The sequence below is a fragment of the Semicossyphus pulcher genome, unplaced genomic scaffold (genome assembly GCF_022749685.1).
Source record: "Semicossyphus pulcher isolate SPU_LCO1_2020_fin unplaced genomic scaffold, fSemPul1.0.p SCAF_3, whole genome shotgun sequence".
In the NCBI taxonomy this organism is placed as follows: Eukaryota; Metazoa; Chordata; class Actinopteri; order Labriformes; family Labridae; genus Semicossyphus; species Semicossyphus pulcher.
In genome coordinates, this window is record NW_027211704.1 from 14,353,511 (window position 1) to 14,373,297 (window position 19,787).

Below are 19,787 nucleotides of genomic sequence, written 5' to 3' on the forward strand. Positions count from 1 at the left end.
GTTATTGCTCTGTGCCGTTTAAGGCTGCATGAGTAACCAACACAGGAAGCGATCACTCATAGTTGCAGTAAAGGAACAAGCCCTATGTGAGAAATGTAACTACCATTCCGTGTGAGCTGGTGACAAAGCAGCTCGTTTTTTGAGACGACAGCAGTGCCAGATTTGGTTGGTAAGTGCATGTGCTCTTACTATTATAAAGAACTGAAATTTGCGACCCATGTAATTTTTTTCCTTATTGAATTTAAATTTTCAAATGTTGTAGTAGTAATAGTATGGTAGAATGTAAGTCTAAATGCAAAATGCATCTTGATTTGTTTGAAAGTGGTTGGAGAACTGATTTGTTTTAAATTATAGAGTCTTAAGACAACTACTAGTATACATGTACAGTTGTATGTTTTCTTGACATTCAGTTGACATCTGGTGATGTTTGGTGGAAGATTTAAGCCTCATCTGCTGACACATTGCATGACTGAATGTTTAATGCTTTAGGAAAGAAGATAAGGCATGTCGGCACAAAGTGCAAAGAAAAAAAGAATTGGTTCACGTCGCCGGGTTGCAAACAAAGATAAAACATCTGAGGCTGATGAGTTCCTCACAACAGACGGTACCTCTGCACAACACAGCATACCAGAAGAAAATATATCGGTAGATGCATTTGCTAATCCTGAGAAATCACTTTTGGAAACCCAAAATCCGCCTTCACCAGAAGTCACAGCAGGAAACAGAAGAAAACTTGGGTCTAGTCGAAGAATTAAAGGAGGAAGGCATGACAAGGACTCTGCAACTGAATCACACCACAAACCTAGAGAGGAAGTTGAGGCCAATACCGAGGGTGATGAAAGCCCTGAAAAAACACGCATGTTGTTGGCCATACAACCTGAGAGGCAGGAAAATTTAAGTCAAAGTAATCGGCAAGATCTTGCGTCTGGGACACGTGTCAGTTCATTGTATTTGTCTGAAGAAAAACTTTCCGATCTGTATTTTGTCACAGAAAAAGACAGCAAAGACAGAGAAGAGAATACTAAAGTGTTAAGGCAGGATGGAAATTTACAGGGCAACTGTTTGGTGAATGAGTCTAATGTAGACTCAGTAGTTACACATTTTTCTGTCGCAGCAGAGAGAACCACAGGAGAAAGCAGCCATGAAGAACATACTGAAGTTGAATTAAATGTTGGGCAAGTAACATTTTCATCAGCAAATGAGGAGTTGTCTACAAAAGATGAACCGAAGGAGATTTTCAACTTATCTGAAGTCAAAGATGCTCAGCAATCAGATGATGTTGAAGGCCAGGTCAATGAACAGGGCCCAACACAAGTGTATGCAATTGATAACTACGATGAAAGCGAGACACATGACAGACAGTCCTCAGAGATTATTTCTGGAAACCTGACATCCCAAAGTGAAGTCAGGGACACATACCAAACAGAGTTGGAATGTACAGATAATTCTTCTACTAAGCAGGAAGGTTCAAATCCTGATGTCAAAAGGGATGAGCATCTCAAGAAGGAAGGCGACATTGATGCTTTTGAAAGCAAGACTGAGGATTTTCATGTATATGATACCAAGAAACCACTAAGTGACACAGATAAGGTCGATGCTGAATCAACATTTCATCAGAAGACAGAAAGAGTTCTTTCTGGCATTGACTTGAGCAAATCCTCTTCACAAATGCTGCAATCAGAAATGAATACTCCTTCTGACTCCCAACCTCAGGACAATTCTGTGCCCGAAATTGAGCACAAGGACACAGGCAACAACTCCCTTGGGAACAGAAGAAAACTTGGGTCAAGTCGTAGAAACAAAGGAAGACAAGAGGTCAAGGATTCTGCTGCTGAATCTGCTGCTGAAGACATAACGTCCCCTATCACACCGAAAACAACCACAGATAAAAACAGCCCTGAAGAACATTTTGAATTTAAATGCAGTGTTGAGCAAGCAATATATATGTCTTCAAATGACGAACAAAAAGAGGTTACCTTATTTGAAGTCAAAGGAGCTCATCAGGATGAGCATCACACAGAGAAAGGTTTTGTAAATACCAAAGATAATGAATCCCTTGAAACAAAAAAGATGTCATCAAAAGTAGACACAGCTCTGACTGAAGAAGTAAACGATCCTGCTAAGGATAATGTATATCTTGGCACCCTTGTTGGCATCTCACAACAAACTAGTTTAAATTTGCATTCAAATTCAACTGAAGATCAAAAGCTGATGGTCCAATCATCGATGGAGATACCAGACAAAGTACTTCCCAATTTGTATTCTGTAACTGAAAAAGAAAGCAAAGAAATTGAGGAGGACTTCAAACTGTTGAGGCCGGATAAAAATTTACAAGGCAATGATGTAGAGAGTGAGTCACGCTTACAATCAGAGAATATAGATTCTTCTGTCAAGCTAGAGTTAACAACAGAAAACGACAGCCCCAAACACCATACAGAACCTCAATGCACTGTTGAGGAACAAGCATTTTCATCACCAAAAGAGGAGTTTCTTGCAAATGACGTACGAAATGAGATTTTTAGCCCATCTGAAGTCATTGGAGCTCGGCATTCAGAGGATGCTGTAAATGAAGTGCATGACCAGGAGGATGGCCACGCACAATTGCAAGAAATCCATCACTTCTCTGAAAGTTTGACACAGGTTTCCATAGAACATTCTGAGATAATTTCTGGAAACCTGATGGACACAGTCAGTAACACATACCAGCCTGAGTTGATTGAGAAAAGTATTGATGATTCTGCAACCAAGTGGGAAGATTCAAATCCTGATGACAATGTGTTGAAAAAGCAGGAGAGGGAAGGAATCCTCTCTGAAGTTGAGATAGGTAAATCCTCTTTACGAACCGTACTATCAGGAACAAATGCTTCTTTGGACACACTGCCTCAGGACTATTTTAAAAGTAGCAAAGAGCAAACACCCACAGGCATCGACTCTGTTACTGAATCATACAATGAACACAAAGAGGAAGTTCTTGAAAATACCAGGGATATCGAAGTCCTGGAAGCATCCCAAAATCAAGGGAGTGAATATGATACTATCATGCCTGAAATATATGATGGCTCTTTGTATTCAGCTATGATGCATGGTTATTATTCTGAGGCTCAAAACCCCACTACATCAAACTATCCCAAGACTGACCTGGAAATTGTAATTCCTAAAAGTGAAAATTTGCAAGAAGACAGTGATGAACAAGAAAGCAGCTTTCAAGTGGAGTTTGATAAATCAATGGGAGTTACTCCAGAAGAAATGGACGAATCTGAAACTCTTCAGAGTCAAGAAGAAAAATATGATCATCACTCAGAGGATGCTTTAGATAAAGCGCCTGAAGTGAAGACCACAGAAATGCATGAAATCAATATGTCATCTGAAAGTGTCATTCACGATGGCATACAAAATTCTGAAATTATTTCTGTAAACCTGACACACCAAGCTGAAGTCAGTGACAACAACCAATCTCAGTTGACTGATTCACATCCTTATGAAAAGCAGGAAGAACATCTGAAAAAAGAAATCAACTTTGAATCTTTGGACCAAATAAACGATGATTATCATGTAAAGGATACCAGGGAACCACAACAGATCGACTCAGTAAAAGTAGATAATGCACCAGGTCAGGGTTGCAAGATGGAGGGCCGTGTAAATGAGGATTTAAAAAACAGTTATGAGCTAACAGGTTATCAGGAGAAGGAAGGACACATCCTTGAAGTTGATGAGAGGGAATCTTCTTTACAAAACCTGCCATCAGAGATACATGCTTCGTTCTCCCAAGACCAGAAAATGGAAAGCAAACAAGAGCAGGACTCTGCTGCTGAATCATACGACGGACCTTCAGAGGAAGTTGTTCAAGATACAAAGGAGAATAACCCCCTTGAAACAACAAAAATGCTAGCGACAATAGAGACAGCAATGCAGGACAAACCTGTGAACATCATCATAGAAGGAATGGACATGTTTGATACTGCTCAGACTGAAGAAGTTCATGATCAAGTTAAAGATAATGCACACGTTGGCACACATGTTGAGCTTACTAGTTCAACTGCAGATCAGCAGCTAACCAACCAATCAAAGTCCACAGATATGCCAGAGGAAAAACTTCCCCATGAGTGTTTTCACATAGAATTGTTCAGGCAGGATGGAAACGTGGAGGGTAATTATGTGGTGAGTGAGTCACACTTAGAATCAGAAGTTACCGTGTCTTCTATCACACAAGAGTTATCGACTGAAAAAGAACTCCCTGGAGAAAATACTGACATTAAATGTTGTGTTGAGGAAGCGGCATGTTCATCATCACAAGAGGAGTCGTCTACAATTGAGGAACAAAAAGAGCATGAAAACTTATCTCATGTCAGAGAAGGTGGCCACTCAGATGACACTGAAAATGAAATGCATGAAGAGGTTAAGCCAACACAAATGCAAGAAACACATCAAATGGAGTACTCCTCAGTTGAGGAGAGTGAATCTTCACAAACACTGCAATCAGAAATGAATGAACCTTTGGACTCCCAACCTCAGCACGTTGATGGTTTCAACCTAATTGGGAACAGAAGAAAACTGGGGTCCAGCCGCAGAAATAAAGGACGCCAGCATGTCAAGGACACTGTGACAGTAAAAGGTGCTCATCATTCAGACGATGCTTTAGACGATGTGCATGAACAGGAAGTTAAGCCAACACAAATGCAAGAAATTGACCTCTTCTCTGAAACTGTGATACATAATGCCACCAAGAATCCAGAAATAATTTCTGGAGACCTGATAGAACAATCAGAAGTCAGTGACATTTACAAATCAGAGGAGGCTGTGAAGACTAGTGATGATTCATTAGGCGAGCAGGAAGAACAGCCTACAAAAGACATCAACTTTGAGGCTTTAGACCAAAGAAATGATGATTATCATGTAGATGATGCCAGGAAACCACACCAGCTCAGTGACACGGTAAAAGTAGACAATGCACCAGGTCAGGCTTACAAGACTGAAGGCCATGTACAGGATGATATAAAAAACAGTTATGAGCGAACAGGTTATCAGGAGAAGGAAGGATTCATCCTTGAAGTTGAGGAGAGGGAATCTTCTTTACAAAACCTGCCATCAGAGATGCATGCTTCGTTCTCCCAAGACCAGAAAATTGAAAGCAAACAAGAGAAGGACTCTGCCGCTGAATCATACGACGGACCTTCAGAGGAAGTTGTTCAAGATACAAAGGAGAATAACCCCCTTGAAACAACAAAAATGCTAGCAACAATAGAGACAGCAATGCAGGAAAAACCTGTGGACACCATCATGGAAGGAATGGACATGTTTGATACTGCTCAGACTGAAGAAGTTCATGATCAAGTTAAAGATAATGCACACGTTGAGCTTACTAGTTTAAGTTTACATTCAAGTTCAACTGCAGATCAGCAGCTAACCAACCAATCAAAGTCCACAGAGATGCCAGAGGAAAAACTTCCCCATGAGTGTTTTGTCACCGAGAAGGAAACCAAAGAAAAAGACGAGGACATAGAATCGTTCAGGCAGGATGGAAACTGCGAGGGTAATTATGTGGTGAGTGAGTCACACTTAGAATCAGAAGTTGCCGTGTCTTCTATCATACAAGAGTTATCGACTGAAAAAGAACTCCCTGGAGAAAATACTGACATTAAATGTGGTGTTGAGCAAGCAGCACGTTCATCATCACAAGAGGAGTTGTCTACAATTGAGGAACAAAAAGAGCATGAAAACTTATCTCATGTCAGAGAAGGTGGCCACTCAGATGACACTGAAAATGAAATGCATGAAGAGGTTAAGCCAACACAAATGCAAGAAACACATCAAATGGATTACTCCTCAGTTGAGGAGAGTGAATCTTCACAAACACTGCAATCAGAAATGAATGAACCTTTGGACTCCCAACCTCAGCACGTTGATGGTTTCAACCTAATTGGGAACAGAAGAAAACTGGGGTCCAGCCGCAGAAATAGAGGACGCCAGCATGTCAAGGACACTGTGACAGTAAAAGGTGCTCATCATTCAGACGATGCTTTAAATGATGTGCATGAACAGGAAGTTAAGCCAACACAAATGCAAGAAATTGACCTCTTCTCTGAAACTGTGACACATAATGCCCCCAAGAATCCAGAAATAATTTCTGGAGACCTGATAGAACAATCAGAAGTCAGTGACATTTACAAAACAGAGGAGGCTGTGAAGACTAGTGATGATTCATTAGGCGAGCAGGAAGAACAGCCTACAAAAGACATCAACTTTGAGGCTTTAGACCAAAGAAATGATGATTATCATGTAGATGATGCCAGGAAACCACACCAGCTCAGTGACACGGTAAAAGTAGACAATGCACCAGGTCAGGCTTACAAGACTGAAGGCCATGTACAGGATGATATAAAAATCAGTTATGAGCTAACAGGTTATCAGGAGAAGGAAGGATTCATCCTTGAAGTTGATGAGAGGGAATCTTCTTTACAAAACCTGCCATCAGAGATACATGCTTCGTTCTCCCAAGACCAGAAAATTGAAAGCAAACAAGAGAAGGACTCTGCTGCTGAATCATACGACGGACCTTCAGAGGAAGTTGTTCAAGATACAAAGGAGAATAACCCCCTTGAAACAACAAAAATGCTAGCGACAATAGAGACAGCAATGCAGGAAAAACCTGTGGACACCATCATGGAAGGAATGGACATGTTTGATACTGCTCAGACTGAAGAAGTTCATGATCAAGTTAAAGATAATGCACACGTTGAGCTTACTAGTTTAAGTTTACATTCAAGTTCAACTGCAGATCAGCAGCTAACCAACCAATCAAAGTCCACAGATATGCCAGAGGAAAAACTTCCCCATGAGTGTTTTGTCACCGAGAAGGAAACCAAAGAAAAAGACGAGGACATAGAATCGTTCAGGCAGGATGGAAACTGCGAGGGTAATTATGTGGTGAGTGAGTCACACTTAGAATCAGAAGTTACCGTGTCTTCTATCACTCAAGAGTTATCGACAGAAAAAGAATTCCCTGGAGAAAATACTGACATTAAATGTGGTGTTGAGCAAGCAGCACGTTCATCATCACACGAGGAGTTGTCTACAATTGAGGAACAAAAAGAGCATGAAAACTTATCTCATGTCAGAGAAGGTGGCCACTCAGATGACACTGAAAATGAAATGCATGAAGAGGTTAAGCCAACACAAATGCAAGAAACACATCAAATGGAGTACTCCTCAGTTGAGGAGAGTGAATGTTCACAAACACTGCAATCAGAAATGATTGAAACTTTGGACTCCCCACCTCAGCACGTTGATGGTTTCAACCTAATTGGGAACAGAAGAAAACTGGGGTCCAGCCGCAGAAATAGAGGACGCCAGCATGTCAAGGACACTGTGACAGTAAAAGGTGCTCATCATTCAGACGATGCTTTAAATGATGTGCATGAACAGGAAGTTAAGCCAACACAAATGCAAGAAATTGACCTCTTCTCTGAAACTGTGATACATAATGCCCCCAAGAATCCAGAAATAATTTCTGGAGACCTGATAGAACAATCAGAAGTCAGTGACATTTACAAATCAGAGGAGGCTGTGAAGACTAGTGATGATTCATTAGGCGAGCAGGAAGAACAGCCTACAAAAGACATCAACTTTGAGGCTTTAGACCAAAGAAATGATGATTATCATGTAGATGATGCCAGGAAACCACACCAGCTCAGTGACACAGACACTGCATCTTCTTTACAAAACTTGCCGACAGAAATACATGCTTCCTATTCCCAAGATCAGAATGTTGAAAGAAAACAAGACAAGGACTCTGCTGCTGAACCATACAACGAAGCTTCAGAGGAAGTTCAAGACACAAAGGAGAATAATCCCAGTGAAACAACAAAAATGTCAGTGACAATAGAGACAGCAATGCAGGAAAAATCTATGGACACCACCTTGGAAGGAATGGACACATTTGACTCTGCTGGGACTGAAGAAGGTAGTGGTCAAGTTGAAGATAATGCACCAGTTGGCACACTTGTTGGTACCTCTGAGCTTACTAGTTTAAGTTTACTTTCAAGTTCAACTGTAGATCAGCAGCTAACCAACCAGTCCAAGTCCACAGAGATGCCAGAAGAAAAGGATGGCATTAACCCAATTGGGAACAGAAGAAAACTGGGTTCTAGCCGCAGAAATAAAGGACGCCAGCATGTCAAGGACACTGTGACAGTAAAAGGTGCTCATCATTCAGACGATGCTTTAAATAATGTGCATGAACAGGAAGTTAAGCCAACACAAATCCAAGAAATTGACCTCTTCTCTGAAACTGTGATACATAATGCCCCCAAGAATCCAGAAATAATTTCTGGAGACCTGATAGAACAATCAGAAGTCAGTGACATTTACAAATCGGAGGTGGCTGTGAAGACTAGTGATGATTCATTAGGCGAGCAGGAAGAACAGCCTACAAAAGACCTCAACTTTGAGGCTTTAGACCAAAGAAATGATGATTATCATGTAGATGATGCCAGGAAACCACACCAGCTCAGTGACACAGACACTGCATCTTCTTTACAAAACTTGCCGACAGAAATACATGCTTCCTATTCCCAAGATCAGAATGTTGAAAGAAAACAAGACAAGGACTCTGCTGCTGAACCATACAACGAAGCCTCAGAGGAAGTTCAAGACACTAAGGAGAATAATCCCAGTGAAACAACAAAAATGTCAGCGACAATAGAGACAGCAATGCAGGAAAAATCTATGGACACCACCTTGGAAGGAATGGACACATTTGACTCTGCTGGGACTGAAGAAGGTAGTGGTCAAGTTGAAGATAATGCACCAGTTGGCACACTTGTTGGTACCTCTGAGCTTACTAGTTTAAGTTTACTTTCAAGTTCAACTGTAGATCAGCAGCTAACCAACCAGTCCAAGTCCACAGAGATGCCAGAAGAAAAGGATGGCATCAACCCAATTGGGAACAGAAGAAAACTGGGTTCTAGCCGCAGAAATAAAGGACGCCAGCATGTCAAGGACACTGTGACAGTAAAAGGTGCTCATCATTCAGACGATGCTTTAAATTATGTGCATGAACAGGAAGTTAAGCCAACACAAATGCAAGAAATTGACCTCTTCTCTGAAACTGTGATACATAATGCCACCAAGAATCCAGAAATAATTTCTGGAGACCTGATAGAACAATCAGAAGTCAGTGACATTTACAAATCGGAGGTGGCTGTGAAGACTAGTGATGATTCATTAGGCGAGCAGGAAGAACAGCCTACAAAAGACCTCAACTTTGAGGCTTTAGACCAAAGAAATGATGATTATCATGTAGATGATGCCAGGAAACCACACCAGCTCAGTGACACAGACACTGCATCTTCTTTACAAAACTTGCCGACAGAAATACATGCTTCCTATTCCCAAGATCAGAATGTTGAAAGAAAACAAGACAAGGACTCGAACGAACCTTCAGAGGAAGTTCAAGACACAAAAGAGAATAAACCCAGTGAAACAACAAAAATGTCAGTGACAATACAGATGGCAATGCAGGAAAAATCTATGGACAACACCTTGGAAGGAATGGACACATTTGACTCTGCTCGGACTGAAGAAGGTAGTGGTCTAGTTGAAGATAATGCACAAGTTGGCACACTTGTTGGTACCTCTGAGCTTACTAGTTTAAGTTTACTTTCAAGTTCAACTGTAGATCAGCAGCTAACCAACCAGTCCAAGTCCACAGAGATGCCAGAAGACGGCATCAACCCAATTGGGAACAGAAGAAAACTGGGTTCTAGCCGTAGAAGTAAAGGACGACAGCATGTCAAGAACATTGATACTGACACTTCAGAAGGACCTAAAGAAGAATTGGTAGAAAAAAGGGGCAGTGATGAAGCCCTCAACATAAAAACAACTGGAATGACATTAGCCTTGGAAAAGACAACACAGGAAGAATCAGAAGAGCCCACAGACATGTACCTTAAACCCTCCGAGGAAAGAGGAAATATTATACCAGCTATAAATGACAAAGAAGACACAGTCACTATTTTACCACAGAATGATAAGGACACAAGCGCAACAGCCATTAGCTCAGACAAAGATGACTTTGTCAAATCCTGTCAGGACATCAACAAGGAGGAAAAGAAAATCATCAAAGAGCCTGAGAATTTAGGTTTGCGCTCAGGGTATGACACAGCTAAAACTGACTTGATACAATCACCAGAAGAATCAGTTGGGAAAGATGATTCAGACATAGAGAATATTTCATATCACGATGACATTGTCACTGCCAAAACATTCGCCTCTGGTCCTCTTGAGCAAGACGCAGCCTATCAGGTCCCAAACACTGAGGCTTTATCTTGTGACACTGACGAAGAGGTGCATCAGAAAAATTATGACATTGAAACTGTGGGACATGTCACAATAGACGACGATAACACAGAAGTAGTCGCTGCAATGGATGTACCAGTGTCTGGAAAGGATAAAGTTGGAGAAAGCTTTAAAGATCCTACAAGGAAAGACCATGAAGTCCAGGAAATTATCACTTCACAGGAGATGCCAGAGCTGTTTTCTACTTCACACAACAAGACTGACTTCAGAGCAGAGTCAGCTGTGGATGTGCCTTCGGAAAGTGGAATTTCAGCAGTAGTCGTTTCATCTAACAGCCAAGAAAATATAGAGCAAACTTCTCTCGATGAAAGTGGAAATCTGCTAGGAAAATCCAAACCGAGGAAGAGGAGGATGGGCTCTAATCGCCGGATGCTACTCAAAGAGAATCCAGATGAAGGATTGGCAAACAAGGATGAAACAAAACAGAGAGAATTTGACGTTGACGCTGAAGTGAGGAATTCTCAAAAGGTAGAAGTAATGGAGGAGGTTCCAACGCTTGCAACTGCAGAGGTATCACAGAAAGAAGAAGCAAAACCATCACTGAGTTTGGGGCATAAAAATCAACAGGAAACTAATGAAAGTGTTCCCGACTTGGGGCAAAAGCTACAAAGCAGTACCTCTAACCCACAGAGCAATATGATATCAGACAAAAATCCTTTGCTGACTTCAAATACTGAAGAATCTACCAACACAGGAGGGAGCTTTGTGTCTTTAGGTGAGACCACAGAGAGTGCACACAATGATGAGGAAAGGCCCCAGAGTGCAAACGCAACACAGATCCAGGCCTCGAATTCAGCAGAAGAGCATGTTGCAGCAGTTGTAGATTTGGAAATAGTGAAATCTGCAGTCGAAGGACTCGACGAAAAGCAAAAGAATGCCGAGGTTAGTAAACAAGAGTCAAGCAACGTGGATGAAGGAGCTCAGAATACAATTCTTGAGATGGATGATGCGCTTTTAAATCCGACTCACCGCAGAAGAAAGATCGGATCCACCCGAAAGAGTCTAGGATCAAAAACCAAAGTGGAAGACTTACCTCAAAAGCAGGAGGGAGATAATGAGGCCACAGACGCCGCAACAAATGAAGATTTAAAGACTAAATATTTTACAGGCATCAAAGAAGAAGAGCTACAAATCCACGTAGAACAAAAAGACAGTGACTCTGGACAAAAGAAAGATAAAGCACTCGAAACAGTCGAGTACAGCCACGCTGGTGATTCTGACTACACACCAGTGACTCACCAGACATCTGAAGAAAATCCTGCTTCTAATAACCAGCTGGTAGAAACAGAGCATCAACTAACTCCCAATGATCTCCTTGCAATACATTCAGCTTCTCCCAAACAAGATGCAATGGCAGAAACAGAATCTGGTAGGAGAAGAAGAAAAATGGGATCTCACCGGAAGTCACGTGGAAAACAAAACAATGAAAACCAAACTGCAAGAGAGGAAAGAATAATAGATCCAGAAAATGGGAGTGATGACGAAAGTATCAGTGATGAAAGTGCCATCAAGACAACCAAAGAAGACTCTTTGGGCCTGGACACAATATCAGAGGTAAGCAGATGTTTTTGTGTAATTTGTCTTTTTTTACTACTTTTACTATTATTAAATAAATGTTTGTTCTTTAGTTTCAGTACAATTTAAAACAATCATAATTTAAGATTTATACTAGACATTTTTTAAGTAATGACTAAATGTAAAAGAACATGTTAAACACTTTGCACCTTTATCATATTGATCATTTTGTGCCTTTGGTTATTGCCTGTGTTTTTGTGCACAGTATGTACACGTTATTCTGTACTTCCTGTTCGCGTGAAACCTCTTGCACACTGGTCAAGTGTTTGTTACAAAAACTGACAAAATGACACAAGGAACTAAAATGAGGAACACGCTGCCCACACTAAAAGTTTCACATCGTGAAAAGGAGAACATAAACGAGTATCTGATTCTTGATCTTCATAGTGGGGCGTGTCTTTGTCTCTAATTCACTTACATGGACTGTGTGGTTCCACGACATGGGGCAAAAGCTACCCAGCAGTACCTCTGACCTGCAGTCTACAGAGCATTGTCAGACATGGATGATTTAAAGGCTTTGCAACATTAGGAGCACAAAAAGCAGACATTTCTGAAAAGCAGATATTATATTTCACAACAACTCACTTCCTGTGTGCCAGAGAATTTGTCCTGAGAAAACTGTCAAACACAAATTTAAGGTTCGCTAGTGATGATTTAAAATTAAAAACAGATTAAGAGTCGACTTTCATCATTTCACAAACACAAGAGAAAGAAAATGTTACAGTCGCCTCATAGTAGAGATGTTTTGGTCTGTGCAGGTTGACGAAACGAAGACGGCATCATCGAACATCAGCACCTCAAAGGCAGGAAGGGACGCCGCACCTGTGAGGTAAGTCTGACGCTGAGGATCAGCAGAGATGCAAGCACTGTAGCATTCGAGGCTTGTCAAGCTAACGTATAAAAAATTCAGCTTGTTTTTTGGCTTTTGCCTTTATTTGAAAGGATAGCTGAAGATAGACAGGAAATATTGGGAGTAGAGAGTGGGGGATAAAATGATTGGCAGACTGGGAGCCGAGACTGCGACAAGGACTGTAGCCTCTGTACATGGGGCGCCTTCTCTACCAACTGAGCTACACCAGCGCCCCGTGTATTAGTTAGTTACAATAAAATGTGGGTCTATTTGGTTGGGTTACTATCAGAGTAGAATCCTCATTCATATCAGCATGAACCAACTGTTTGTACTATTATAAATCAACATGTATTTAAATACAGACACAGTGCATATACACAGCAATGCAAAACTGTTGACATGCACCACAAATTTGCAACAGTTTTTTTTAACTCATCTGGGTGTTACACAAACACGAGATATTTATCTTCCAAATATAGTTCAAAATGAAACCATGAAGTGTCTACATTAATCCCCATGCACATTAAATCGTACAAACAGTTTGTACTGTAGCACAAACAGGGTGTGAGTTACATTAAAGGTTTATATATCCAGGTTCTTGACAGGCTGATCAGAAGTTTGTAGAGAGTTTGATGCAGACTGTTTTTCTCTGAGGCTCAGTGAACCAGCTGAGAGGATGAGGTGCCAGAACAAGCATGACAAACATTCACTCATTTCACTTTTTAAGAGGCCCCAGTTGGATTGTTTTTTTCTTAAGTTCAAGTATTAACTTGTGGTTGTAAGTTGTATCATTTATCAAATGTATCTCTCAGAATCAGAATCAGATCGATCAGAATCAATCGGTGTTTATTGCCACCGGAATTTGTTTTGGTGATTTGTTGCAGAACAATTAACACAGAACTTGAATAAAATTAAGTAAAAGACTTAAATAGAATAAGATAAAAAATAGGAATAAGGATAAAAATATAAAAAGCAATACGTATAATACAAATAGTACAAAATATGTACAACAGGTGTGAAAAACTGTACAGGTGTGCAGGATATTGAACAGTGCAAAGAGCCTACAGTATTAATTTAAAAATAGTGCAGCGTATAGACAATATAAGTCCAGTTTGCATTAATATAACGCATAGTCCGAATTACAGACTTAACACTTGTTAAGTGTTAAGTGACTGAGAGGCTGGATGAGAGTCCATGTCACGTGGGGGGGTGGAGGGGGGTCGGGGCCTTGTTGACGAGGCTGGCAGCAGAGGGGAAGAAACTGTTCTTGTGTCGGGAGGTTTTGGTTCCTGAGGGACCGCAGCCTCTTGCCAGAGGGGAGGGTCTCAATGCAAACATTTGCCATTCGGCCTTCTGATGACTGGCCCAGGGCTGTGTTTTGTTTGAACTATGTTTGGTTGTTCGTCTTACAGTGAGAAGACACCGGAACAAGGGACTCCAGTTCAACATCCTCCTGCTGAAATCCGCCTGGGTCGGGAAGGTCAAAACACGTTTTCTCTGGGTAAACTGAGCACGAACACTCATCAGTGAGAGTCGCAGCAAAATGTGGCTGATTGGAAAGAGATTATTAAAAAAAAGAAGTTTAATGCGGAGAAACAGAAATATTACATGATACCAGGAAATGTATTTGTTAATGTTTCAGCAGATAATATCAGAGAAGTAGGTGACAGATCAAACTGTTACAACGTGGTGATGCTTGGAGACAGCAGTGTGGGCAAAACCTCCTTCATGAAAAGAGCTCAGAGTGGGAAGTTCTCTTTAGATTTACCTGCGTCTGTTGGTAAGATCCTGATCTTTATACTGTTATATTCCCATTAATGTGTGTAAACATACAGCATAATATAACATGAATACATTTTTAGGACTCGATTCCTGCATGTGGACTGTGGTAGTGGACGGAAAACCTGTGGTGCTAAAGCTGTGGGATACGGCAGGTCAGGAAAGGTAAGTCTTATTTCACATACAGACTTTATTGAGCTACTTGTACCAATTATATCTGCTTTAATCAAGCATATGCATCAAAAGTGAAAGCATTGAGTGTTCCAGATAAAGGCATTCATGGCATTGGGGATAACTGGGGGGCTTGAGACAAGCGATTCGCTTGTGCGGATGTACATTTGAAGATGTATGTAAGCAGAGGGGAGAGTTCTGGCTCAACTTCACAGTTTTCCAATTTCTATGGAGAAGAAAATAGTTTCATTGGGTCAGAAAGAAAGGACAACTTCATTGTTGCCGTCCTGACAAAGGTCACAAGCTTCAATAACTTATCTCAGAGCTGACTACCTCTTTCCCTAAATCCTAGAACAAGGCCCTTCATAGCTCCTCCTGATGTCTGCTTAAAGAGTTGTTACTCATCTGAATAAGATACAGTCATATGCTGGAGGTCATTGTCTGAGAGGGAGGCATCATAATTAAAGGTTGTGGAAGTTATTTTGTGGTTTATACAGGCCTTAAAGTGGTTCCACATGCACGGTGTGTGTCATTTTTACGGAAAGTGTCAGTTTCTGTGTAAAGATGCCTCTCTGCTAGCTTGTCTAACCGTCCTGTGGTTTTCATTGACACCCAATCTGCAGGCAGCATCCTGAGTTGTGCACCTCTGCAGTCAGCCAGGACTACTGATGGGCACACATGCTGGTGTTTACATAAATAACATCCTCCCTCTGTCCCCTGCTACCGTAGCCAGTCACAGATTATGCAAATATTAGTTTCTAGAGGCAGCAGCCTCCTAGAATTGCTCAATACAATGTACTGAAAACACACTTCAAGTGTGAGAAGTGTCCTTCAGGCCGGGCTGTAACCTGTTTCAGAACTGGTTTGGCACATCTCAGCAATGTTTTGTCTCCTGAAATTAGCACAAAAGATTTGGTCCCTGCAGAGCTGGAGGTAAAAGTAAATGTCGACGTGTTCACTCGAAGTTTTGCATGTTGTCTGAATTTACATATAACATTAGAATGTGGGAGATGCTGTGTGCTGTTCAGGTGTTCACTATAAAAGGATGTGGATTCAGAAGATGTAGTCTGAAATCCCCAAACCCAGGAAACAGACAAAACATCAAACATAGTGGAGTGAAAATATAAATGATTGTGTGTGTTGTGACAGGAAGAGTTCCTTGACCTCACTGTCGAGGTAATCTCGCAGTTATCAGTGTTGATGAAGACAATGTTCAGAATGTGTCTCTAGTAAAAAGCTTCCGGCAACACTCTGCAAACTCAACCAACCTGTATCATTAGACAATTAGAGGCTCACATTCAGCCTGTGGGGTGTTCTGTCACGGCCTTTTGTTCCTCACTTTCGAAAATTGATCTGTGCCAGTTTAGTGAAGAGACTGGTCTCAACTGTCTCTGAATACATTGTTTTTAATCCTTTACAGGTTTCACAGCATTACAAGACAGATATTCCACAAAGCCCAGGCCTTTCTCTTGATGTATGACATCACTTCCCTCCAAAGTTTTTCTGCAGTCAGCTACTGGGCCAGCTGTATTCAGGTAATAAAGCTTCAATAACATAAAGAGTCAATAACATTCTGATTTGTCTGTAAGGATTGATGATTAAAGGCCAGACATACTGTCATAATGTGTTTTTATGAGTAGGTCTTTTTCAGTTCAATCTCAATGCAATAAGTTTTTTGTTTTTTTTAAGATTATTTTTTTGGCCTTTTGGCTTTATTTACAGGACAGCTGAAGATAGACAGGAAATGTTGGGAGTAGAGAGTGGGGGAGACTGCATATGGGGCGCCTGCTCTACCAACTGAGCTAAACAGCACCCCAATGCAATAAGTTTTTACTTAATTACTAAAGCATTGTTCAGTGACAAAGTGCTGCACAAACAGAGCAAAAGCAGTGACAACAACTGGAAAAGACACTGTCAGTAAGAGAAGCACATTTTACAGATGCAGTTTCAAATATGCAAGAATATTAAAATCATCAAATAAATAGCCAAAAAATAAAAAAATAAATTAATAAATAAATGAAATAAACATGAATCACTAAGTTTAATAGTTAAAAGCAGCTTTATACAAGTCTGTTTTGAGGAGTTCTTAAAATGGGACAGAGATTCTACTTTTTTTGAAAATAAAATAAGCCTCAGAATTCAGGCATCATATTTAATGCCTTAACTTGAGGTAGTCATAGATGAACATTTCTTGAATAAAATACAGTCTAAATTTACCAGATTTGGCTCTTTGAATGTGAAAATATCCGATCAAATCGTGGTGAGAAAAGACATCGCACCAGGAGTTTGCTTGTTAGTAGTAACCTTTATATCGTATCTGAATAAAGTTTGAACTAAAACATGACAAAAACCCACAGGACATGTTTACACCAATGTTGCATAAATGTCAAATTAACATCAACAATAATGTGCATTCCAATGTTGAGACTTATTATGAGTATTGTTTTAATTATATACCTATTTGTTTAACAGCTAACAAAATAAGAGTTTGATAATGCGGCTTTATTAAGGATTTAAAATACAAGGAAACATATTTTCTGTCCTCACCGTCAAACTGATGTTTTGCAGGAAGGGGCTGCAGAAAACGTGACCATTCTACTTCTCGGGAACAAGAGTGATCATGCAGAGCGTCGGGTCAAATCTCAAGAGGGGGAAGCTCTCGCTAAGGTTTGGATGTGTGGCATCTTTAGCTCAGAATATATCTAAACAGTTGTGATTATCAAACACCAGCAATTAATGCAGCAGTTTTACTTCCACAGGAGTACAACTTTGAATTCATGGAGTGCAGCGCTGCCACCGGGGAAAATGTGATCCAGTCTTTGGAAACTGTGGCCAGGTACATTTCACCCCTGCATGTCCTTTAAAGTCCTCTGTGCTGTAATGCTGATTGCGTTCAGCTCAACTTAAGGCGTGTTTGTTGTTGTGTTGTTTCCAGGATGTTGAGTCAAAAAGCTGACACAAGAGAGGAAGCCACAGTGTTGTTCAAAGAGCCGCAGCAGAAGAAATCATCAGGATGTTGCTGAACGGACATGAACAGGCTGTTCTGAAAGTTTGTACGTCACAACTAGAACTGCAACTCAAGATAACTTTGTTGGTTTTTTTGTGTATTAATTTATGGAAAACTGTTATTATTATAATCCATTTCTTTCAAGCCTAAGAAGTATTTGATTAATTCAAAGAACAGAATGGATGATTTAAAGGCTATTCCTGTATTTGCATGACATATATACAGTATTCTTGGAAAAGGAGAATCATCAGTGGAACTGTGCAATTTCCTTAGGACTGAAGAAAGTCAGGGTTTGATGAGAACTCAATATCACTATCAGATCTTTATTGCCCCTCGAGGGAAATTTGATTTACAGTCGAGGACAAAAACATCTTTGAAGAGGACATGGGGCAACAATCAGAACAGAAACAGCAAACAGCAAACAACCTCATAAATAAGATGAATTTGTTTGTTAAAAGTGTCCAACTGGCTGCTAAGCAGTGAAATCAAGGTTTAGTGAAAGTTCAGCACATGCACTTTTCACCCGGAACATTTAAACAGTAGAAGAAGAAAAACTTTATTCAGATTTATATAATTATAGCGTAGACCTTCATGTATATACTATACTTTATAGCAGGTGCACGTTTTCTTTCGATGCTGGTAAATGAGCAGATTTAAGCGATCAACATAATCGCCGTCTAGTAATGATTATTGCTTAGTTTTTATTGTTATTTTGCACTGTGTTTATATTGATTAAAAATAAGTCAATATTTATTCAATCTTGTCCCACTTCCAGGAGAAGCCATTTACAATGAGCTGAAAACTTACAGTATTCAAGCACTTTCTGTTCATGAAAGTTTATCAGCCCTTAGTTAAAACAAGACTAAGTCCAAACCTAGTGTGTGGCTGACCGCATCTGGTCAATGTGCACTTTTATGGGCAATGTGTTACAAGGACTGTCCTTATTAGGCCGATGACAACGTGTTTGAAAGCAGGTGTGCGCTGCGGACGTAGGTTAGGACGGCGGACGAGCAGTGGAGGAGCAGCCCCGCCTACTCCCCAACAAAGTATCCAGAGCCGTATAGACAGAGAGTCACGTCAGTGGAGGTCCAATATGCTCCATGATCCGCCATTGTGATGTCGCAACTTTCTCTCTCTATGGCTGTGAAAGTACCGTCACTTATTCACTCAGTCAGTCAGTTGCTCAGTCACATACAGACCCGTGTGTAGGGCTGACCCCGGTGGTCAGCCAAAAATAAAACAAAGGAAATCCTCTCCTTTCTGTTCTTTATATAAACTCTTAATTTGTGCTTTCACAACACAAACACATTGTTAAAGAAGTATATATATGCCTTTTAATTTCACTGTTGCTATTTCTTTACAATAATTTAACCTCTTGTGCGTTATAGAACCTGGTACACATTTATTCTATCAAGGATCTACTAAAACTGGGTTTTATTGTAATAACTTTTTTATGTACTTTTTGTGGTATATCTTAGTCTTAACAGTTTTATTAGACAATGCAATTCAATAATTAAGTTGTTTATGACTTTTATGTTTGACATCTGTTCTAAATGAAATTTATTGGCACTCGCCCTGGTGGCATTCGTCACGCAGCTGCCAGGTTCGACAGATAACCATCAATAAATCCAACGCCTCTATAATTAAACACAATGGTATTAAAGTAATTCACAGGGACTTAAATATGCAGGTCAACCTATTTGTTGTCATTCTTTGTATATACTTAAAACTTGTGTTGTCACATACCTGATGTCATGCCTCATGCTTAATAAAGTTGCAGAACAATGACTGCCAGCTCACGTAGTTAATTTGTGTCCTCGTGGAAGTTGTGCGTTTCCAGGCGGACAAAGACACCAGTGTTCCCACTGGAACAACAAGTCCTGCAATGGTATGAGGAGCATGACAACAATGGCGCCACTGCAATAACCTCATAACATCCCAAAGGAGCTTTTGTGGGAAACAGAAACGCTGAGACGACATCTTCCAACTTCATCAGAGGACACAGAGGAGTTCACAGAATCTGATATTAGTGCATGGCTCTGACTTCAC

General features: G+C 40.5%; 1 protein-coding gene across 1 annotated transcript; it reads left to right on the forward strand.

Annotated features, from left to right (window-relative positions):
* Positions 1-61: 61 nt before the first annotated feature.
* Positions 62-19,526, forward strand: rab44 (RAB44, member RAS oncogene family). Its single transcript, XM_069678574.1, has 10 exons — positions 62-169; positions 490-11,910; positions 12,690-12,760; positions 14,194-14,282; positions 14,424-14,561; positions 14,644-14,725; positions 16,152-16,266; positions 17,300-17,398; positions 17,491-17,567; positions 17,667-19,526. The coding sequence occupies exons 2-10, from the start codon at positions 505-507 to the stop codon at positions 17,752-17,754; spliced, it is 12,165 nt and encodes a 4,054-aa protein (XP_069534675.1). The 5' UTR covers positions 62-169; positions 490-504; the 3' UTR covers positions 17,755-19,526.
* Positions 19,527-19,787: the final 261 nt, after the last annotated feature.